Source organism: Bos mutus, chromosome 22 (genome assembly GCF_027580195.1).
Source record: "Bos mutus isolate GX-2022 chromosome 22, NWIPB_WYAK_1.1, whole genome shotgun sequence".
In the NCBI taxonomy this organism is placed as follows: domain Eukaryota; kingdom Metazoa; phylum Chordata; class Mammalia; order Artiodactyla; family Bovidae; genus Bos; species Bos mutus.
Genome location: NC_091638.1, coordinates 39428988 through 39453023, shown reverse-complemented (window position 1 = coordinate 39453023; position 24036 = coordinate 39428988). Strand labels below are relative to the sequence as shown.

The following is a 24036-nucleotide window of genomic DNA, read 5'->3' as shown; positions in this document are numbered from 1 at the left end:
ATATATATTTCAGATTATTTTCCGTTATAGGTTATTACAAGAGGTCCAGTATTGTTCTCTATGTTACACAGTAAATCCTGTTATGTGCGTGATTTATGTACAGTAGTTTATTAATCCTATACTCTAAGTTATCCTTCTACACCACTTTTCTCTTTGGTAACCATAAGTTTGCCATCTATGTCTATAAGTCTGTTTCTGCTTTGTATATATATATTCATTTGTATTTTTTTATATTCCACATATAAGTCATATCATATAATGTTTGTCTTTTTCTCTTTGACTTACTTCATTTAGTATGATATTCTAGGTCCATCTATGTAATTGCAGATGGCAGTATTTCATTCTTTTATACAGCTGAGTAATATTCCATTGTGTGTGCGTGAAGGGGGGCACAACTGGTCATCTATTAATGGGCATTTGGGCTGCTTCCATGACTTGGCTGTTGTAAATAGTGTTACTATGAACATTGGGGTGCATGTGTCTTTTCAAATTAGTTTTTGTCTTTTCCAGATACATTCCCAAGAGTGGGAATGCTAGATCATATAGTCGCTCTATTTTTAGTATTTTGAGGAACCTCCATGCTCTTTTCCATAGTGGCTGTACCAGTTTACACTCCCACCAATAGTGTAAGAAGGTTCCCTTTTCTCCACACCCTCTTCAGCATTTATTATTTGTAGACATTTTGATAATAGCTATCCTTAACCAGTGTGAGGTGATACTTCATTGTAGTTTAACTTTGCATGTCTATAATAAGTAACAATATTGAGCATCTTTCATGCCTTCATTGGAGGAATGTCTGTTTAGGACTTCTACTCATTTTTTGATTGGGTCGTTTGTTTTTTGGATGTTGAGTTGTATGTTTTGGAAATTAACCCTTTGTCAGGCACATCGTTTCCAAATATTTTCTCCCATTTCATAGGTTGTGTTTTTGCTTTATTGATGGTTTCCTTCGCTATGCAAAAGCTTTTAAGTTTAATTAGGTTCCATTTGTTTACTTTTGTTTTTATTTCTTTTGCTTTGGGAAAGTGACCTAAGAAAACATTGCTACAATTAATGTCCAAAAATGTTTTGCCTATTTTCTCTTCCAGGAATTTTATGGTGTTATGTCTTATATTTAAGTCTTTAAGCCATTTTGAGTTGATTTTTGTGTATTGTGTGAGGGTGTGTCCTAACTTCACTGATTTACATGCAGTTGTCCAGCTTTCCCAACTAGTTCCTGAAGAGATTTTCTTTTCCCCTTTATTTATTTCTGCTTCCTTTGTTGTAGATTAACTGACCATTGGCATATGGGTTTATTTCTGGGCTCTCTCATCTGTTCTGTTGATCCATACATCTGTTTTTATGCCAATAGCATGCTGTTTTGATTATTGTAGCTTTGTAATATTGTCTTAAGTCTGGGAGGGTAATGCTTCCAGCTTTGATTTCTTCTCCCTACTCCTCCAGGATTATTTTAACAATACAGGGTCTTGTGTAGTTCCATATAAATTTTAGGAATATTTCTTCTAGTTCTGTGAAAAATGTCACGGGTTATTTGATGGGGATCATGTTACATCTATAGATTGCTCTGGGTAATCTGGCCATTTAAACATTACTTCTTCCAGTCCACAAGCATGGGATATCTTTCCATTTCTTTGGGTCACCTTCAGTTTTCCTTATCTGTGTCTTACAGTTCTCAGCATATAGGTCTTTCACCTAACGATTAGGTTTATTCCTAGATACTTTGTTTTCTGATGCAATTTTAAAATGGATTTTTTGTTTGTTTAACTTTCTGGCATTTCATTGTTAGTGTAAACAAATTGTGAATATTAATCTTGTATCCTTGTACTTTGCTGAATTCATGTATTAGTTTTAATAGTGTTTATGTGGGGTCCTTAAGTGACATGACTTTTTAAAATTTCAACCAATATTGTTCCTGTCATAAAGAGTAGAGCAACTCTTTTGAATTAAGACCGTGTTCCATATGGAGCCAAACTGTTCCATTTTTGGCTATATTCTTCATCCAAGTTAATCAATTGCTCTCCTAACTCTGTGCCTCAACTTTCATCTGTAAAATGGAAATAATAGTAATACCTACTTTATGGAGCCATTATAGACATTCATTGATGGAGTGCGTGTGGGATATGCTCAAGACTAGTGCCTGGCACCACAGGAAGTACTCGGAGATATTAGGTGGGTTTCTTTGTTGCTTTTTTTTTTTAATTGCTGAAGCCACTCAGACAGCACTGTCCAGCAGCAACAAACAAGCCACATGTATCATTTTAAATTTTCTGATAGCCACACTAAAATAGTTAAAGATAAACAGGTGAAGTTAATTTTAATAATATGTTTTATTTAACCTCATGTATCCAAAATACTATCGTTTCAATGTGTAGGACTAGCCACATTACCAGTGGAATGGCCATGTGTGACTGCTGATGGTTGGGCCTCTCATTTTATCTCAAGGCCGTAACAACTGATAAATCACGTAATTCAAAGAGTTTCTATTCCAACACTACACAACGTGCAGTGATTTGAACAAAGACTTTCTTTTAATAGTGAGTGAAGATGCTATTATTAGCCCATAACAGGTAGGTTTCATTGTTAATTATGGTTAAATCCTCTTCTTTCTGTAGAAGGCCTTTCTATAATCACCTTCGCCCAAAACTATCCATAGCTGCAGGGAGAGAGCACAGCCTGCAGACATGGAGCATTCTCAGATTTTATTTTTATAGCCATGGTTCAATAAGTAAAACTTTGAATGCTCCAGGCTACTGGGAATTTCATATTCCCTCATTATTATCTTGTTTACTTATGCGGCGACCAAACCATACATACCTCTTAAATGTATGACAAAACCCCATGACCTTAGGTGCGACATTATGGATCCTAATGTTTACCCTGGAGTTTATTATTATTCTTATAATGGACTCTAGCTTGGTTTAATTGCCATTCTATATACAGTCTATAAAATGGTGCACATCAGCTTTTCCATGGTTGGTAATTACATTACTTTTGATTTTCTCTCATTTGCCCCCTTCAACCATGATAGTCCTCTCCCACATCTAATGGATCAGATCTTACAAACAGTATGAATAGTTTTCAAATTTCCTTTGACTCAAACTGACAGATTAAAAACTAATTATTCTCTGTAATGTTTTTACAGTGAAAACTTAAGTTGAATTGATTTATATACACTTCCAGCCAGCACATTTGCAATTCAAGGTTAAAATTGTTCTTGAAACAGCACCAGTTAAAATGCAATTACAACTCCCCAAGCAGGGATAAAAGAAGGAAATGTTTTACATGCTCACTTCAAAAGTTAAAAAGTCAATTTAATATTACAGAAATAAAAACTTTCATTTATTTTCCCTAAATGATAAAGAGTTCGTTAATTATATTCAAGGTAAATCCAAGTGTGTTTATTACATGCCTCTGGAAAAGAATAAGGGAAAGAGAATACAGGCTTTGTGAGGTGGATCTGTTTTCCGTTTGCAGCTCCCGTCTTGTTCGCAGTTCCTGATTCTTCCCGTGTTGGGTTGCAGGCGGTGTCTTTGCAGAGTGCAGAAGAATGTGAATAGGTGTATACTGCCAGTAGTGGAATGGCAGTAGTGGGTGCCCTGCATGGTAGGGTCTTTGGAGGGCAGCTAAAAGGAATGGTTTAGGGACGTCTGTACTAACATCAAATTCTGTTTGTCCACTACAGTATTGCTCTTCCGGTGAATGATACTGAAGCCGTTACGCGTGTGGCACAAAGTGACTGAAAAGTGTGAAAAGCAGAGTCACATAGACCCAGGCTTCTAATCCTCACTGCACCTCTCAGTTTCTGTGTGATTCTGAGCAACTGACTTAATGTCTCTAAGCCCAAGTTCCTACTCAGTCAAAACAATATAATACAAAACAATAAAAAACGATGGTAATACCGCCAACAGTACTGGATTTATATGAGGATTAAGTGGGAGAAAGCAGATAACATTCTTAGCACAGGGTGCCTAATCAACGCTCAGTAAATATTAGTTTCTAGTGTTAGTGATATCATAATAATATTATGAATAATGTCACTCTAATGTTGTTATTTTGAGCCAAGACTAAGTTAGCAAAACAGTGTTTATGAAGGGCTTGACAAAGGTACCTGGCACGTAATGAGTTTAATAAGATGCAAATATTCATGATACATATACATAGACACATTATATATGTACACAGTGTATATATAATGACATTAAAAATGTAACTACATATGTTTTGTTTACTATATATATGTATCATATACATTGTTAATATATATGTCTATATATACTGTAAGAAAAGAAAAGGAAAAAGAAGCTGCCGAGAACTTCTTACGGCTGTTGTAAGCTTAGCACGCAATCATAGTTACTACATTCTTCACAAAATAATAATAGTAACGACAGGGGGCACAGTGGTAAAGAACCCAGCTGCCAGTGCAGGAGACGCAGAGGACATGGGTTTGATCCCTGGGTTGGGAAGATCCCCTGAAGGAGGAAATGGCAGCCCACTCGAGAATTCTTGCCTGGAGAATCCTGTGGACAGAGGACCCTGGTGAGCTACAGCCCGTGGGGTCGCAGAAGAGCCAGACACGACTTACGCACTGATGCATACGCTAATGACAGTCATATTTACTGAATACCTTTTCTGTGTCAGGAATTATTCCAGGCAGGAAAATGTTTACTAATAATACCTGTCGAAAGGTGGTGGACCAAGGTACATTTGAGAAGGAGCTCGTGTACATTTTAGAAGGATCACTGTGTTAGCTAGATCTAGAAGAATGTAGTTAACTAGATCTAGAAGAACTGAACAGATTACACGCCAAATGCGTGGACCAATCAGAGGCCGGAGAGACGCAGCTTTGTAGTTTGTTCTATGTCTTGTGCTTTACATGGGGCTGCCTTGTTGCCCATCTCTTCGAAGCACCTTCCTATCATCGCCTGGCCTATGAATGGCGTCCCATGGAATCCAACAAAGTCAGGGTCCTGGTGGTGGCCAGGTTTACCTTTAGCAACTGTGGGTTTCAAGGCAAGGGTAAGGACTGAGGGACAACATGCAGCAGCTGTGTGAAGAGCTGCAGAAGTTGTCTGGTCCAGATGACCGCTGACCTCCTGCCCAAGTGAAAAATATAGGTTCCCCTTGCCAATCTGGAGACCATGAACGCTTCCACTCAATGGCCAAGCATGCCCGTCACCAGCAGGAGAGGCCACTGACAATTTTTATCCAACTGAGAGGAGAGAATGAGTTTTCATAAATGCTGCCAATACTGAAGGACATTTATTTGATGAGCCTGCTAAGCTTGTCCTCCTTTTTTCCTCTTTTATGGGACTGTCAAGAGAAGCTATGATCCAGGTGACAATATAATATCGCCCAGGTCATCAGTTCACTCTCAGAACCATCACGTCGTTCCTTTGAAATCTTCGGGCAAGTTGAGTTAATGACAAGGATGTGGCCGAGCTTTTAAGCCATTGCATGTCATTAAACTGTAAGAACACTTTGAGCAAAATCACTTCTGTGTTGAATTCAGGACCTGCCTCTTTTTACAGTTATATGACTAATTCTTTCCTGAGGCATCAGAAATAAACTTTTCAGGAGTACTAAATGAGAGCTGTGAAAGAAGCAAGTATTCAAGAGAATACACAGACCTTGGAGTCACATTGTTGAGGGTCTCCCAGGCCATCCTTTCCTGGCATCCCAGAGATGAAAGTATTTGATTACAGATGGCTGTCCCTTCTAAAAAATTTCTGGTCTAACTTGCTATGTATGACAGCCCACTCTTCTTTTAAAAAAAATAAAATCACCCTGAAGTTAAGGAATTCCTTCCTCTATTCAAGTCACATCTCTTAAGGCTTTAATGCAAACCAATTTTGTCTTATTTGGCCTTCTCCGGACGTGGATAAGAGCTGGTCATCATCTTTCACATACAAGGCCTTTAATCAAATTACTCCTTACTCGCCTTTTCTTCAGGCGAAACAATTCCTCTTCCTTTAACCTTTCCACACGGGATTGTGCTCCTTCCCTTTCATCATATTGGTTGGTCTTTCCCTTGACTGCCTCCAGAAGGTCTTTGTTAATTCCTTTCATGTAATTTTTAGGAGTTATTTTCTCTGAGAAAATCCTGAAAGCTCCTCTCACTTTGAGACGCTTTCAGTTGTGATTTTGGTAGTGTCTACCAAGTGTGTGCACCTTGCTAGGTTGAGTTGATTTTTCCCTTTCAGCACCTCCAATTCTTTTCATCTGAATAGGTCACCTTGGGACAGAGTAAACAGTCCAGTTTTTGTAATTCTTCTTTTATGGCCTTTCTCCCTTCATGATACATAAACAGGGGCCATCAGAAGGAAGAATGGAAGGAAGACAAATTCTAAACAGCAACCGCATGAGTTGTTAGAAGTTCTATGAATTGTAGAGAACTAGAATAAAAGGGGAACAACAGGCTACTTTTGCGTGGAATACCACCCTGCTTCTATTCCCTTGGGGAAAAAGCAGAAAAGGTTTCATGGTTTATTATCACTTTTCATGTGCAGGAGAATTGGGAGAGGAGGTGGAATGATGAGTGAATCCGTATACTTAAATTATTTTTCTTGACGGTGTAAATTCAGTGCCTTTTCAGGCAAAGAGAGGAGTTTCAGACTGTAAGCCAGTCATTTTCTGTCATTCTGTGAGGCTGTTAGAGAAACACAGGTTCGTTCCAGGCTTCAAGACGCCCATCCAGAAATCCCGGTCCTCATTCTCTTATTGTCCATTGGCTTAACCACCTCCTGCTCCTGTTAAGTTTAGGGAAGCCACTCCATCTCAGCTTGGGAAGTGGTTTTCTATTTTCCCTTGTAATTCTGTCCTGCAGAAAGCATTCTGATTTGGCATTCAAGGAGCCAGTTGGGCCAGAAAGAGTTCGTTCAGTTTCTCTATTTATTTCGTTTTTAACTGCAGCTCAAGGAGTTGGTGTTTTGGTGGCTGGACATTTTACGTTATGCTCCATTTCTTTGGTTACAAGAGTATCTTCGTGGCCCATTGAGAACAAATCTCTGTCACTTAGCCCCTGTTCTATTCCTCTTATATAATAGAATGATCTTTTCTAAAAAAAAAAATTATTGGAGTATAGTTGCTTTACAATGTTGTGTTAGCTTCTGCTGTACAGCAAAGTGAATCAGCTCTACTTATACATATATCCCCTCTTTTGAAGATTTCCTTCCCATTTAGGTCACCACAGGGCACTGAGTCGAGTTCCCTGTGGAGATGTTCGTTAGTTACCTGTTTTATACACAGTAGTATATGTGTCTCCCAGTAGTTTCCCAGTTCATCCCACTGCCACCCTTTACCCCTTGCTGTACATACATGTGTTCTCTACCTGTGTGTCTCTATTTCTGCTTTGCAAATAGGTTCATCTGTACTATTTTTATAGATTCCTTATGACCTTTTTTATGCTATGCAGAATGTTGAGGGCCACAAAGAATCCTTTTTGGTAGTATAAATAGGATCCTGGAGTCCTGACTTTTCTTTGATTTCCCCTAAAAGTTTAGACAGCAGTCTTGAGGAATATGTTTCCCAGTAATATTACTAATAATGACACCTAATCTTTACTACGGGCTTACTGGCTGCTTCATAGATTTTAATCTTTTTAACAACCTTAAGAAAGGCAGTACTAGTATCATATCCATTTTATAGATGAGGAAACCTGTGTTACTGAAAGCTTGAATAATTTGCTTATGGTTACCCATCTGGTAAATGTTGAACTTCAGTAGTTTAACCTTTACATCATGGGCTTATCAACTTTGTGACTTAGTAACTGTATCCCTAGTATATAAGAAGGTACTTAGTAAGAATTATTGATAAATTGCGAATATTTCTAAAGCTCTTCTGTTCCTGAAACTGTTTTAAGGACCATGCATGGACAATCTCATTTACTGCTGACCCAAACCCTATCTGGTCGATGTTGCAGTAATTATCAGCATTTTACCAAGGAAGATTTGAAGCTCAAGAGAAGTCAAACAACTTTCTCAAGGTCACAGAGTGATTGAGCCATCGAGCTAGAATTCCCACCCAGGAAGTCTGAGTCTCAAACTTACCAGTTTCACCATATAACTCTGTGCTGCTTCCTGTAATACGGAAGTTCTTGCCAGGGGTTGGGGCAGGGATGGCTGGGGGGTTGCTGCCGAAAGACCCGGCCTCTTGTCTGAGACACGAGCTGCAAGAGTTCTAAGCACCTTCCAATGAAGTGTTTTCCTTTTCAGTTGACAGAAAAGAATCCGCAGCCAGATAAGCCCACTGGCAGTGATGCCAGCAGGCAGCCTGTGTCTGGCTGAGTTTGTCCCATTCGACTTCGGGCACCTCCCAGCACCTTGTGTTCTCATCACCCCTCCTGGCTTTGGACCATGTAGCCTTCTAACCAAATCTCTTTTTTTTTTCTTTTTCTCTGGTTCTGTGTTCAGCTCGAGGCTTTTTATTCCATCTTCACCACGGAGCAGCAAGACCACGTCAAGTCAGTAGAGTATCTGAGAAATAACTTCCGGCCACAGCAGGGCCTGAATAACAGGGTGGTGTACAAGTCTGCCGTTCGTGACGCCTGGAACCACGACATGACGGACTTCTTAGAAAACCCACTGGGGACGGAAGCCTCTAAAGGTACATTTGGATTCAGTGCCCTTGCCCAGAGGAAGATTTCCTTATCATAAATTACTTTAAGTGAAAAGGAGTTCGGAACCAGCCAAGAACTGGAACCTGGCATTAAAAGCATGTTTCTCTGCTGAAAGAGAGTTGTCTGGGTGATAAATAGAAGCATTTGTGGGAATAACTTCAGTTAAATAGATATGTTCAGAATTGCCCTTTTGACTAGCGAAATATCAGTCCTTCTCTCTGTAATTTGACCTTGTAGCGTCAGCACTAAACTTGTTGATGTGTTAAAGCTTTTTGGTGTCTTACTTTTTAACTGTTCCCCTGCTGCAGTCAGGTGTTTGAGCTCAAACATCAGGACCTCAGACTCGCTTTCAACACCCCAGTCTTCAGCTTTCTTACTAACTTCCATACTAGGCAAGAAGTCCCCCTCCAGCTCTCCACCTCCACCAGACATCACGTAATCTTTTAGATCTATGGTTTAACAATTCAATTCCCAGATCTGAAAAACATAAGTTTCATAACTTGCTTGTGTCCTAATCTTTTTCCATTTCTCCTTTCTCATGGGAAACGGTCATGAATTTCTCTCCCAGGAAATTGGAAAGTCTGATTCTACCCTCACAGCTCAACCTTCAAGCTCTGTGATTTGTCATAAAATCACAGAGCTCAGGAAACCTTTGAAGGAATAAGGCTTGTCAAAGTCCCAGTATTTGGAAGGGAGGAAGGAAAAAGAAGGTATTTCCTTTGGGTTTGAAGAGATGGGCCTTTCCCAAGCCAGTTCTCTTGAAATAGTGGGCTTGGGTGATGTGGGAAGCGTTTATGTCATTTACTGACGTTGACAGTTAGACTGTGGTATTTTTAGCATCGTGAGTTATATGCAAGGGCTTTATTTCAGGAGTATACATACCCCTACCTCCAATAAAAGGGACCAGTTTACTGGCATATGACCTTTATAGGAACAAGAGGAGTGAGTTGATATTCCAGAAATAACTGCATTAATGTGCCCTTTGATGATAAGAATGAGCCCATTTTCCAGGCTCATGTATCTGCAAAGGAGCTAAAAGAAGAGGAAAGGGAGTTTTAACAATGTGATCATCTTCCTGTCTGTATACTTTTGTCAGAGGACGGTGTGAAGAAGCTAGTCTGGCCAGGTTCCGTCAAGACATACTTGAGAATCAACTAATTTGGGGCTGACACTTTGTCAAGGGCCTCATTTATCAACTGGGAACAGCAGGAAGGTTGAGAAGCACACAAACCTGTAAACTATCTTGAATTGGACTGGCATGAAGAATCTCATTTGGCTTTTTTTTTTTTTTTTTAATCCAAGTTAAAAATAAAGCAAACGGCCAAACTGTAAAGCTTCTCCCAAGAGAACATGCTTGGGGAAAGGAGGACTCTTAGGGCTGACTATGTTGCAAGAGGTGGGACGTTCGGAGGATGGGGAATTTATATCACAAGTGAGTATAGGATCTGATAGCTTGGAAATGCTGACGTTATGACAGTTACAAAGTTCTTTCCTGATAAATGGGCTTGAGCATCTGATATACCAGCTGTGCAGAGAGGGTGCATAGTCCTTCTTACCCAAGGAAATTAGAGAGGACACTGGTTTCCATTGTGTTAAATTGTCAGAGTGGGCAGTATCCTCCACCAAATGGGCTTTCTCTGATTTTGAGCAGAACCAAGGACCCATCCTTAGAGGGAATCAGTTCTTCGTCTTGCAAGGTTACAGTGGTCATGGTGTGCATCCATTGCTGACTCTTAAGATGTTTGAATGTTAAAATGTTTTGTGATCTTTCTAGAGACAGAGATATAGACACAGTCTTCTTTTTAATTTTTTTAGCATAGTGTTAAGAGTGTAACCTACAGAAACATGCACGCACAGTATGCATACAACTTGATGACTTTTCAGAAACTGAATATGCTTGAGTGACACACACCCAGATCCAGAAACTAACATCACATCAGCTTCCCAAAGCACATTCCTCTCCCCATTCCTAGTCACTGCCCATTCCCAAGGATAACCATGGTCATAGTCTTGCCTCCTGATCAGTTTCGTGTAAATAGAATCAGTTCACCAAGTTCTGTTGTGTGAATTGCTTCTGTGCTTTACACTGCTTTGAAGAGTCACCTACGCTATTTCATGTAGTTGTAGTTTGTTCTTGTTGCTGAATTTCAGTGTGTGACTGTCCCTGAATTTATCCATTTTAATATACATGAATTTGTAGATTTATTTTCATGTTTTGGTAATTATGAAAGTTTGTTTTTTCTAATTACTTATTTGGCTGTGCCGGGGCTTGGCTGCTAAACATGGAATCTGTTTAGTTGTGGCCTGGGAGCCCTTAACTGAAGCATGTTGGGACCTAGTTCCCTGACCAGGGATCAAACCCGGGTCTCCTGCATTGGGAGCACGGAGTCTTAGCCATCAGGGAAGTTCTTGAACATGCCTTTTAACCAGCATGTGGACACATCTCTGTTGGTTATGCACCCTGTAGTAAAATGACTACAGCTTAAAGGATACATGTATGTTTGGATCTGATTAGATACTGACCAGTTTCCCAGAATGACCGTATGTTCCACTTTACAGTTCTGCCAGTGATATAAGAAAGTTTTCTATTTTTTTAATGCTTTTTTCAAGGCCTGATTTACATATCATAAAGTTCAGGTGTAGTGAATGTGCAATTCAGTGATTTTTATCAAACTCACACTTGTGCAGCCATCACCACGTCTACTCTTAGAACATTCTCTTCACCCCGGCGAGTTCCTTCATGCCTGTTTACAGTCAGGTCTTTCTCCTAACCTCAACTCTGCTTTTGACTTTAGGATTTTAGGATTTATCCATGTAGTGGATCAGTAGCTCATTTCTTTTTACTGCTGAATAGTATCCCTGTTTGATTTTTTAAAATAACAGCTTTATTGAGATTTAATTCACATGCCATATAGTTTACTCTTTTGCAGTGTACCCTTCAGTGGTATTCTGTATTCACAAAGTTATGTGATCATCACTAGTATCTGCTTCAGGACTTTTTGTCACCCCCAAAAGAAATTCCATCCCTCTTAGCAGTCACTCCTTTTTCTCCCATGCCTGCTTCCTGCCCAGGCCCAGGAAACCAGTAATGTGCTTTTTGTCTGTATGGAGTTGCCTGTTATGGAGATTGCACTTAAATGGAATCCTCCAATACTTGACTTTTTCGTCTCTGGCTTCTTTCACTTAGCATCATATTTTCAAGATTTATCCATATTTGCACATGTGTCAGAATTTCATTTCATGAACAAACTATACCTCATTGTATGGATATACCACATTTTGCTTATCCATTTGTCAATAGATAGATCCCAGTTTTGGCTCATTATGAATATTGTTGCTTTGAACATTCGTGTTCACATTTTTGTGTGAATGAATGTTATCATTTCTCTTGGATATAAGCCTAGGAGTGGAATTGCTGTGTCATAGGGCAACTCTATGTTTTCGTTTTTTTTAAGAACTGCCAAACAGTTTTCCCAAAGCAGCGGTACCAGTCTACATTCCTGTCAGCATCGTGGGAAGGTTCTGATTTCTCCACATCTTCACCAACACTTGCTAGATATCTTTTTTGTTGTAGTCATCCTAATGGATATGAAATAGTATCTCTTTCTAGTTTTGATTTGCACTTTCCTGATGACTACTCAGTGAACTCCGGGAGTTGGTGATGGACAGGGAGGCCTGGCGTGCTCTGATTCATGGGGTCACAAAGAGTCGGACATGACTGAGTGACTGATCTGATCTGATCTGATGACTACTGATGTCCCTGTTTTTTTTAATACTTATGTGTTTACTTGGCTGTGCCGGGCCTTGTTTGTGGCACACAGGATGTCTTTAGTAGCAGATGCGGAATCTGTAGTTGTTGCGTGCAGGTTCTTGTAGTTGCAGCGTGTGAGCTCTTTAACTGCAGCATATGGGACCTAGTTCCCCAACCAAGGATCGAACCAAGGCCCCTTACATTGGGAGCGCAGAGTCAGCCACTGGACCACCAGGGAACTTCCTTCCCTATTGCTAATGTTTCTATTTGTTTTAAATGTCATAGAACCATGGTCCACATGACCAAATGCTCCTCCTTATATCCCCCCAAGAAAACTCAGGTATTTTCATGGCACCAAAGGCTGAAAGCCAGCTACCAGTGCTGGCAATTATCAGGAAGCCTGGGGGGGCTTGGATTATCAAGCTTAGTGATCTGAATAGAGAAGAGCCAATACAAAGGAAGAGTCCCTTTATTGATTTTTGGCTGTGCTAGGTCTTCATTGCTATGTGGGCTTTTCTCTAGCTGTGGCAAGTGGGGGCTGCTCTCCAGTTGCATTGTGTGGGCTTCTCATTGCAGTGGCTTCTCTAGTGGAGCAAAGTCTCCAGGGCATGTGGGCTTTTATAGTTGCAGCTCCAGGGGTTTAGAGTGTACACTCAGTAGTTGTGACACTTGGACTTAGTTGCTCTGTGGAATGTAGAATCTTCTTGAATTAGGGATTGAACCCATGTCTCCTACACTGGCAGGTGGATTCTTTACCATTGAGTCACCAGGGAAACCCAGTAAGCTTTTTTGATCTAGGACCAGGTATTGGGCCGTGTGATCTCTTGTTGCAACTACTCAGCTCTGCCTCTGTAGCATCAAGGCAGCTGTAGACAGCGCATAAATGAGTAAGTGTAGAAAATGTCTTCTAATAAAACTTTATTTGTAACAATAGGTGGCAGTCCAGATTTAGCCATGGAACAATAGTTTATATACCCCTGCTCTCGGGGATGGCTCAGACTTGGATGGAGAAATCCAATCTTAGGCGTGTTTGAAGGTATTTTCATGGTGGTCATGACTGTGAGAGTGTCCATGGCTTGGTTCTGCCTTTCCAAGGCACTGCAAGAGGTTTATTAGCTTGGTAACCACTCACTGACCAGTCCACCCTAAGATCTGCTCATCTTCCACCCCAGATGTATAAGCAGAGCCTCAGTAGACTGAGCCCCACCTCCCTCGTTTGCTGGCTGTGATCATCAACTGGTGTTCATTGAGCAGCACCGTGGAGGAGGCTGCCTGAGTTAAGGTGCCCCCATCCTGCCCTTCTGTCGGGATGATCTGACATACTGGAACAGAAAAAGCAGAATCAAGCTTTCAGACCCAAGCAGGAGATGCATGGCCGCCCATGACACCCAAAGAGGGGGAAACGTCATCCTAATCTTGTACTGATGCCTGAGACAGACTTAGAATGGATATCATCTGTAAAAAAATATAAAGCTCTAGTTTCCAGGAAATGGAAACAATATTTAGGCTCAGTGAATGTTCACGGGACATCCAAGTCACCACTCTGCCCTTTGTCAGTAAATAACTTGGATAGACTTTCAGATTTAATGGGCTGTCATTTTAGTTACTCTTAACACATCCCGAGCACATGGAAGAGCACGTCGGTGATGAAGTGCTGAATACCGTCTATTGTGAAGGCTTTTGGAACAGTGAACAGAGAAAAATAACTTTGCTTCCAACAACATGAAACATATGGTTTATTAATGTAATGAAACCTGTTCAAACCACAGTGGAATCAAAACCACTTGATCTGATAATGTGATTTGATGGCTTAATTAAAATGACATTGGATAATGTAATAACAGCAAAGGAAGAGGACAGTGAGCTGCCAGGGTCCTGCCCAGTCTCCTAAAACCACTGCCATGGTTTTTGGAGAATGATTTTTGTTTTTTGTTTTTTGTTTTTTTTTTGCTGATGGAGGAATCTCTTTGTTAGCTATATTTTTAGCGCTAAAGATTGCTTCCTTTCTTGGTTAAAAGGCAGTTTTTAAGGACATGTACCAGTGTGAGAATGCCTAAGTAACTAGCCTATTTTAAATCAGAACACATCGAGAAAGAGCATCCCGCTTTCCACCCAAATTAGCAAACAACGAAGTAAATCCATGTTGCTTTTCAAAAGACTTTGACATTGAAATCATGGTTTTCTGCTATTTTGGGAGAAAATATTAATGTTGTTCTATTTTCAGTTTAATCATTTTCACTCACCAGATTAATGAGCTTGAATCAGTTTATCTTCATAAAAGAAATTCTGATATGAGCACTTAATTCCTTTGTAGGCAGCTGCACTCCCAGAAACTCTTCCCAAAAGTTACCTTAGTACTTCTGTAAAGTTTCAGCTTAGAGAAGTATAAGGAAAATAACATTTTAAATGCAGCCCCTTAGAAGATTGTTACCTGTCTTCTTTAAAAAGTGGCTTCCCTGGTAACTCAGGTGATAAAGAATCTGCCTGCAATGCACGAGACCCCAGTTCAATTCCTGGGTCGAGAAGATCCATTGGAGAAGGGATAGGCTACCCACTCCAGCATTCTTGGGCTTCCCTGGTAGCCCAGCTGGTAAAGAATCTGCCCACAATGTGGGAGACCTGGGTTCAATCCCTGGGTTGGGAAGATTGGAGAAGGGAACAGCTACACACTCCAGTATTCTGCCGTGTAGAATTCTGTGGATGTATATAGTCCATGCGGTCACAAAGAGTTGGACATGACTGAGCGACTTTCACTTTCACTTTTCTTTAAAAAGTAACTATTACTAGCTGTTACTTTTTATTCTTGGAAGTGATTAAGAAAGAAAGAAAGAAAGTGAAGTTGCTCCAGTAGTGCCCGACTCTTTGCGACCCTGTGGATAGTAGCCTGCACCAAGCTCCTCTGTCCATGGGATTTTCAAGGCAGGAGTACTGGAGTGGGTTGCCATTTCCTTCTCCAGGGAATAAGAAAGAAGTAAAAAGAAAAAAAAAAAAAAAAATAAGCTTGGTTTTTTAAGATTCTCCAGCATCCTGGGTTCTCATACTTTTTTTTTTTCTTTTTTTTCATTGGAGGGAAATTGCTGTTCTGTTGTTCTTAGTGGCTCAGTTGTGTCTGACTCTTTGTGACCCCATGGACTGTAGCCCACCAGGCTTCTCTGTCCATAGGGATTCTCCAGGCAAGAATCCTAGAGTCGGTTGCCATGCCCATCTTGAAAGTGATTAAGAAAGAAGTTAAAAAAAAATACAGCTGGTTTTTTAAGACTCTCCAACATCCTGGCTTCTCATACTTTTTTTTCTTTTTTTTTTTTAATTGATGGATAATTACTTTACAATATTATGGCTTTTGCCATACATCAACATGAATCAGCCATAGATATACACGTGTCCCCTCCCTCTTGATCTCCCCTCCCACTGTCCTCCCCACATCACCCTTCTGGGCTGTCACAGAGCACTGGCTTTGGTTTCCTGTGTCATACATCAACCCCCCACGGGATATCTACTTTACATATGGTAATGTATATGTTTCAATGCTGTTCTCTCCAATTCTGGGTTCTCATACTGCTGAAGGTCATGCCATGTTCTATCAAACACTTTTTCATGCTCAGATATCCCATGATGATTAATTTTATGTGAATAGGTAGAGAGTTGGTATAAGTTTCCCTTGATTGGTTGGCATAAAGTTGATACTTGACATTTAATGTAGCTTTAACTACTTTGGGCTCATGTTTGTAGGCAGTGAATTTCTTTTCATGTCTCAGGCAACGTCATCTACAATGAAGAGCTTTCTCTAGGAGCTGTGCCTGCTGCACCTATGGTTTAAAAGGCTACATAGGGGTTTTCATGGACCAAATGCTATCCTGGCCTTTTCAATTCATATATGTTTTATTTAATGCTCAAAACAGCCTCTGTCAGGATTCACATTCATTTACCAAATATTTGTTGAGCATCTCATAAGGCTGAGCAAGGAAGAAGAGTCTCTTTTGGAGCTTAAGTTTTAAGGGGAAGAAAGAAACGAACAGATTAGCCAATGATAAAGCTCCGGTATTCTTCTGCAGATGAAATCGGGTGGTTTGCTAGGAGTGGCAGAGTGTAGTGAGGCCGTGGGGAAGCAGCTTCCCTGGATAGGGTGGTTGTTCTAACGCTCAGTTGTGTCTAACTCTGTGACCCCATGGACTGCAGCACTCCAGGCTTCCCGGTCCTTCACTGTCTCCCAGAATTTGCATGTCCATTGAGTCAGTGATGGCATCCAACCATCTCTTCCTCTGTCATCCTTCTCCTCTTGCCCTTCAGTCTTTCCCAGCATCATGGTCTTTTCCAACCAGTCGGCTCTTTGCATCAGGAAGCCAAAGTATTGCAGCTTCACCTTCAGCATCAGTCCTTCTAATGAATGTTCAGGGTTGATTTTCTTTAGAATTGACTGGTTTGATCTCCTTGCAGTCCAAAGGGCTCTCAAGAGTCTTCTCTAGCACCACAGTTTGAAAGCATCAATTCTTCAGCACTCAGCCTTCTCTATGGCCAACTGGTGGGCTAGTCTACAAAGTTCTGAGAGGGGAAAGTCCTTTGCAAAGGCCCTGCCTGAGGCATAGGAACCAGTGAGATTTCAAAAGACCTTCCTTGGTAAGGGAATACTTAAGACTATGTTCTTATAACCATGGGATGCCTTTGAAGGGTTCTAAGCAGGGCTGTAGAACCATCTGACCAGGGTTTTAAATCCATCATTGACTATTAGGTGAGAAATGTTTGCAGAGGACGTGGGGTGAAATTGGCAAGACAGCCGGAGGCTGATAGAAATACTCCTGGCAGGATGACATTGGTTGGATGAGGGCAGTCCAGATGAAGGTAAAAGTCATCTGTTAGGGTTGCATTTTGTTGTAGAGTGTCTAATTTTTACTAACACTTTGGATGGAGGGTTGGTGGGGGCAAGCAAAGAGACAAATGCGGTGTTACTGTTTAACAGATGAGATAGCTGAGATTCCGAGAGAACAGGTGGTCATTCAGAGCCTCCCAGCAAGGAGGTAGAACTGAGACGTGAACCCAGATCCCTTTGTGTTCAGATACGGTGTTCTTTCTATTTCACGAGGGACTGCCAGCTCCCGTATGGATCCACAAGCAGTGGCCTCTGTTTTTAAATGTCATCAGGTAGCTTGAGCAGCACAGTTTATTACTCCTTCTCTGAATGAAGGAGCTTTAAAACTAAACGTCCTTGTGGCAATCAGATACCCTTCCTAAAGATCAAGTTTATCTTCCTGAAAGGCATCGCTGGACTCTCTTTATCTGCTTGGCTTACTTTTGACAGGTTATCTTAAGTCCTCAAGGCAGGAGCTGCTGAGGCCTTGATCACAGGGTTGCTCCCAGGGAGGGTCAGTGAACCCACTTGATGGGAATGGTAGAGCCTCCTAGACTGAGGATTTTGTGCATCTTTGAATCAACAGGACCTGACACAGTTCCTAAAACATAAGCAAACAGTTACTGTTTGTTGAATGAATGAATGAATGGGGAGACGATAGAAGGCCCGGTGGGTAAGAATGTAGATTTTGAAGTCAAGCACATCTGGACTCAAATTCCAGGCCAGTCGTTTACTCCTGCATGTCTTTGCTCTAGTAAGTGTCTAAGCCTCCGTTTCCTTTCTGTAGCATGGAGCTAATAATCACATTTCCTTCCCTGACTTTTAAGTGAGACAGAGTACCTCGGACCAGATACTGTCAAGGCGTTGGTACCTTTCTTTGGTAGCACTTCTCAACATCGAAATTTTACATTCACGTGTGTGTTTTTTTCCCCTAATACCTAGCTCTCCCACTACCTTATAAGCTCCATAAGTGGTAAAGTTGTTCCTGTGTTTTGTTTTGTGTTGGTTTTCCTTTGTTAGAGAGTGGGTGCAGTGCTCACTGTTAGCTCCACAGGAAATACTGGAATGGATGGATGCAGCTAATCAATACATGCCAGGTGGCCAGGAGTAAAAGAATGCTTGCTACAAGAGTTGGCACAGTTGAGGCATTTATAACCTAGCCCAGACTAGGTGCTGTAATGGCAGGAGCATGGCCAGGTACTTGGAGTAGGGTTCCGCACCTCTCCAAGGCTTCCCCAGTGCTTTCGTGATAAAGAATCCGCCTGCAGTGCAGGAGATACAGGAGACGCCTGTTCAGATCCCTGGGTCAGGAAGATCCCCTGAAGGAGGAAATAACAAAGTATTCTTGCCTGGAGAATCCCACAGACCAAGGAACTGGCAGGCTACAGTCCATCGGGTCACGTAGAGTCGGATACAACTTAGCCAGTGAGCACTTCACACCTTTCCCAGGACCTGAAATCAGAAAAGCCTCTAGGATTTGGAAAGGCATGACAACACCATGTAAAGAAGGCTTTCCTCTCAGTCCCAAGGAACAACCATGCTACCCAACTCCTTCACCACTGCTAAAAGCAGAGAAAGGAGGCGCCGAATGAGTCAGACACTGGTGTCAGGATGCTCCCCAGCAGATCGCTTTATGGCTTGGGAGTTGCTGAGCTGATACTGGTACCAGACGCCAGCGGCCGTCTGTCATTTTCACACTTTATCGATATCCCCTAATTACTGAATCCTCTGTCTCCAAGCAGGTAGGCAGAGTTTCACCTTCAGGGCCAACATAACCACCCTCTCACAGCTTCAGCTTTTCTCTGCCCTCTAGAAAAAACCTCCCGTGACATTGGGTTTGTTTGTGTGGGCGCTGTGGTGCTTGCGAACTGCTATCTGGAAGTTAATAAAGGCCACCAGTATCCTTCCTTCCAGAGCAACATACTTCCCCTTTCTGTCGCTAACTAGCGGTTCACAGCCCAAGAAGCAGGAGGCGCTGAGATGCCTGCGTGCGTCCCGCGGAGTCCTGCGAGGAAAGTAGCTGGGAGATGGACGATTTATCTGCTCCATTCTTCCATTCATTCTTCCATGAGCAAACACAAGCTCCTTGAGGTTGGTTTTTCTTTAGGTACAAGGAATGTGGCCCAAACCCTTGGCTTTTTCAGGGCTTAAGCAGTGCTGTCACACCCCAGCACCTGAGACTGTATATAAAGGCACAGGGCGGGAGCCCACGATGAGGCCTCTGGAATCATTTTTTTCTCTCGCTTAAAAAGAAAAAAAAAACGTATCTATTTATTTGGCTGCACTAGTCTTAGTGTGAACTCTTTAGTTTTAGCATGTGGCATCTAGTCCCCTGACCAGGGATCCAGCCTGGGCTCCCTGCATTGGGAATGTGGAGTCACCAGGCCACCAGGGAAGTCCCCATCTTTTCCTCTTTTTTTCTAAGCATAGCCAGGGTCGTCACAGTTCCTGGCTTCACTCCTGGGTCCTCTCAGGACTGGTTTTGTGATTCCAGAGCACTGGCTTGGACCCACATGAGCGTCATGGCCCGTGTCACGTGTACGGCTGTGGTAGATAAGGTGCTGTCTCCCCATCGACACTGGGTGCTAACAGGTGTTGTCTGTCAAGTGCACGGAGCCCCGTGGTTTCCATGCAAAAACGGCTTCCGAGAAGAGAGGAGCGTCCTCCATGAGGAATATGCTGAGCATCTCAAACTGTTGGTTTTCGCCATTCACCTAGAAGCCCAGCTCCTTGGAGCATTGGATCTGTGTGCCCAGGGGTGGGGAGGGGGTAGCTAGGAGGCAGAAGTGGGGCTGTTGTTCCCAGATGCTGCACAGGTGAGTTCCCCTCTGGGGCCCACTAGGAGCGCTGTTTGATCACATCCTGGTTTCTCCCATGGAAGTGGCATTTCTAATCTCTTGGATCCTCTTACCCAAGGCCAGTTGGGTCTGCTTGAGGCCGGTCCTCAGACGTGGAAGACCCTGGACCAGACCAGAGAGGGCCATCCTTACCAAATGACCTGTTGGTACAGGTGCCACATCTAGGGATTGAAACAAGGTTGGAATTCAACCAGTGGAGCACATCCAGTGGCTTCCTTGAGCCAAAATGAGTAAGAAATGCAGGTGCCAGGAATCAGATTCAGAGCTGGTAAGGTGAGTGTCAGGTGAGAGCCAGAACACTCCTTTTAGATATAGTTGGTACCTGAGTGATCCCTAATTCTAAGAGGAAAAGTACTTTAAGGACCAAATTCAAGCAGAGGAGTAAAGCACTGTGACTTGCAGAGTCATAGTCATGTAGAATCAAAGATTTAAATAAAAGCCTGGCTAAACACATCAGTGAGCCACACTGGTAGTTGTGGCTCTGTTGACGTGGCCATTGGGATCACTTAAAAAGATAGCTCATGGGGTCTTAGATCTTGGGTGGTATTTAGAAAAGTCTCCCAGTCCTGAGGATAGCTTTTGTTGTTCAGTCACTAAGTTCTATCTGCCTCTTTGCAATCCCATGGACTGCAGCACACCAGGCTTTCCTCTTCTTCACCATCTCCCAGAGTTTGTGCAAACTCATGTCCATTGAGTAGGTGATGCTATCCAGCCATTTCATCCTCTGTCGCCTGCTTATCCTCTTGCCCTCGGTTTTTCCCAGCATTAGCATCGTTTCCAATGAGTCAGCTGTTTCTTCATGATAAACGAGACCGTAACATCACGTCAGCCGTGGGAACTAGGAGACTAGTCAAGAGAAGGCCCGGCTTCAGTCTCAGGGCAGTGTGCATTTGCCCACCTCAGGCCTGCAGCCTGCTTTCTGGTACCGACCCTCCGTTGCAACCCATGACTTAGAGCAAGACTGCAGGTGAAGTTAAGAGGTACCATGGAGAAACGATGCTGTGCTCAATTAAAGTGGGATAGGTCTGCTGTGCCCTTTTGGCTGGCAAGCACAGCATGTTAATGTTGGGATGGAGGGAAGGGCTCTGGGGTGCATGGAATCCAGCCTTGCACCCAGGGTCTGAGAGGCAGCTCTTCTTAGGCAGGACTGGGATGATGTCACTCTGAACTTGGCCACCTCCCTTAGCGCCAAGCTGAACAATGCTATTTCCTGCACAGGACAGAGGTACCTTCCCTGGCCTTTAGCTCTCAGAGGAAGACGGATATCGTGCAGACACAAAGACTCCAAGGAAGAGGGAGAGGTCTGGATGAGCAGAATGTGGGAAAGTCAAACCCACGTGTTTGGAGGACTCTGGCTGCTGCTGTGATTTTTGGGTTTTTTTTTTTTTTTCATATTTGTTTACTCATTACAGCTGTGCCAGGTCTTAGCTGCAGTGCATGGGATCTTCAGTCTTTCTTGTGGAATGCAGGATCTTTTTTTATTTGTGGCATGTGAAATTTTTAGAGGCATATGGAATCTCGTTCCCTGACAAGGAATCACACCTGGGCCGCCTCCATTGGTTGCGTGGAGTCTTAGCCACTGGACCATCAGGGAAGTCCCCTGATGTGTTTGGAGCCTGTGACTCCATCATATGCACCATGGAGACAGCTGATTGGATGAGAAAGTTTTCCAGTTTGCTGTCTTCCATGGTATTTTTCACACAGCTTCTGGTACTCAATTGTTGACTGAAAAATTGAATTGTATTAACACACCAAAGCTTGTTCTTGGGAATAGAGGGGATGCCACTGGGGGATGTAGAAAAGAACCCCAGGGATGTGTTAGGAAAACTGCGTTCTCCCTCCTGGGTAGGTTCTCCACCTCCTGGGTGTTTCTCCTTTACCTTTAGGCCATTCCTGGTCACCAAATGTAGGGGCAGGGGTTTCCCCACAAGTAATTCTCTGCAGCACCAGCTGAGTGTCCTACCATGTAACCCAGCTCTCACACTGCCTGGCCTCTGGCCCACAAGACCACTCCCACCCCACTTCAGATGCCAGCCACCAAGGAGCGGATTCCCAAATTACCCATAACTTCTCTCTGATTTGGTTACAAACTAGAGGTTCACGTTGTTTTCTCTTCTGCTTTGATTAATTTGCTGGAGAGGCTCACAGAACAGAGGGAGGTATGTTTGCCAGTTTTTCAAAAGGTGTGATGAGGTGACAGATGGACAGAGGTGAAGGGGGACGTGGGGTGAGGTCTGAGCAGGTCCCCAGCACAGGACCTTCTGGCACTGCTGTCGGGCGTGTTCACCCTCCCAGGGTATGGGTGTGTTTTCCTCTCTGTTTGAAGAAAACAAAACCACTAACTTGAAAAAGATAAATCCACCCTCATGTTCATTGGATTATTTACAAATACCCAAGATATGGAGACAACCTAAGTGACCATTGATTGTTGCTGTTCAGCAACAAAAAGTCTGTCCAACTCTGCGACTTAATGGATTGCAGCACACTAGGCTCTTCTTTCCTCCACCGTCTCCCAGAGTTTGCTCAAACTCATGTCCATTGAGTTGGTGATACTACCCAACCATCTCATCCTCTGTTGCCTGCTTCTCCTCCTGCCTTCAATTTTTCCCAGCATCAGGATCTTTTCCAATGAGTTGACTCTTCACATGAGGTGGCCACAGTATTGGAGCTTCAGCATCAGTCCTTTCCATGAATATTCAGGGTTGATTTCCTATAGGATAGATGGTTTGATCTCCTTGCTATCCAAGGGACTCACAAGAGTCTTCTCTAGCACCCCAATTCAAGATGAATGGATAAAGAAAAGGTGTGTGCATATATATATATATATATATATATATATATATAATAGAATAGTATTCTACTGTATCAAGACAGGAAAAGGTCAGTTTTCATTCCAATCCCAAAGAAAGGCAATGCCAAAGAATGCTCAAACTACTGCACAATTGCACTCATCTCACATACTAGCAGAGTCATGCACAAAATTCCCCAAGCCAGGCTTCAGCAATACGTGAACCGTGAACTTCCAGATGTTCAAGCTGGTTTTAGAAAAGGCAGAGGAACCAGAGATCAAATTGCCAACATCCACTGGATCATCGAAAAAGCAAGAGAGTTCCAGAAGAACATCTATTTCTGCTTTATTGACTATGCCAAAGCCTTTGACTGTGTGGATCACAATAAACTGTGGAAAATTCTGAAAGAGATGGGAATACCAGACCACCTGACCTGCCTCTTGAGAAACCTGTATGCAGGTCAGGAAGCAACAGTTAGAACTGGACATGGAACAACAGACTGGTTCCAAATAGGAAAAGGAATACGTCAAGGCTGTATATTGTCACCCTGCTTATTTAACTTATATACAGAGTACATCATGAGAAACGCTGGACTGGAAGAAGCACAAGCTGGAATCAAGATTGCCAGGAGAAATATCAATAACCTCAGATATGCAGATGACACTACCCTTATGGCAGAAAGTGAGGAAGAACTAAAGGGCCTCTTGATGAAAGTGAAAGTGGAGAGTGAAAAAGTTGGCTTAAAGCTCAACATTCAGAAAACGAAGATCATGGCAACTGGTCCCATCACTTCATGGCAAATAGATGGGGAAACAGCGGCTGACTTTATTTTTTTGGGCTCCAAAATCACTGCAGATGGTGATTGCAGCCATGAAATTAAAAGAAGCTTGCTCCTTGGAAGGAAAATTATAACCAACCTAGACAGTATATTAAAAAGCAGAGACATTACTTTGCCAACAAAGGCCCATCTAATCAAGGCTATGGTTTTTCCAGTGGTCATGTATGGATGTAAGAGTTGGACTATAAAGAGGGCTGAGCACAGAAGAATTGATGCTTTTGAACTGTGGTGGTGGAGAAGACTCTTGAGAGTCCCTTGGACTGCAAGGAGATCCAACCAGTCCATCCTAAAGGAGACCAGTCCTGAGTGTTCATTGGAAGGACTGATGCTGAAGCTGAAACTC

General features: G+C 42.4%; 1 protein-coding gene across 5 annotated transcripts in view; it reads left to right on the top strand.

The window, feature by feature from the left end:
• Window positions 1-24036, top strand: part of PTPRG (protein tyrosine phosphatase receptor type G) — a 775417-nt gene that overhangs the window by 625551 nt on the left and 125830 nt on the right. For all 5 annotated transcript variants that reach the window (XM_070359914.1, XM_070359913.1, XM_070359912.1 and 2 more), the window contains one exon: window positions 8409-8601. In XM_070359914.1, the coding sequence (XP_070216015.1) occupies window positions 8409-8601 (193 nt within the window). The remainder of the gene's footprint in view (window positions 1-8408; window positions 8602-24036) is intronic.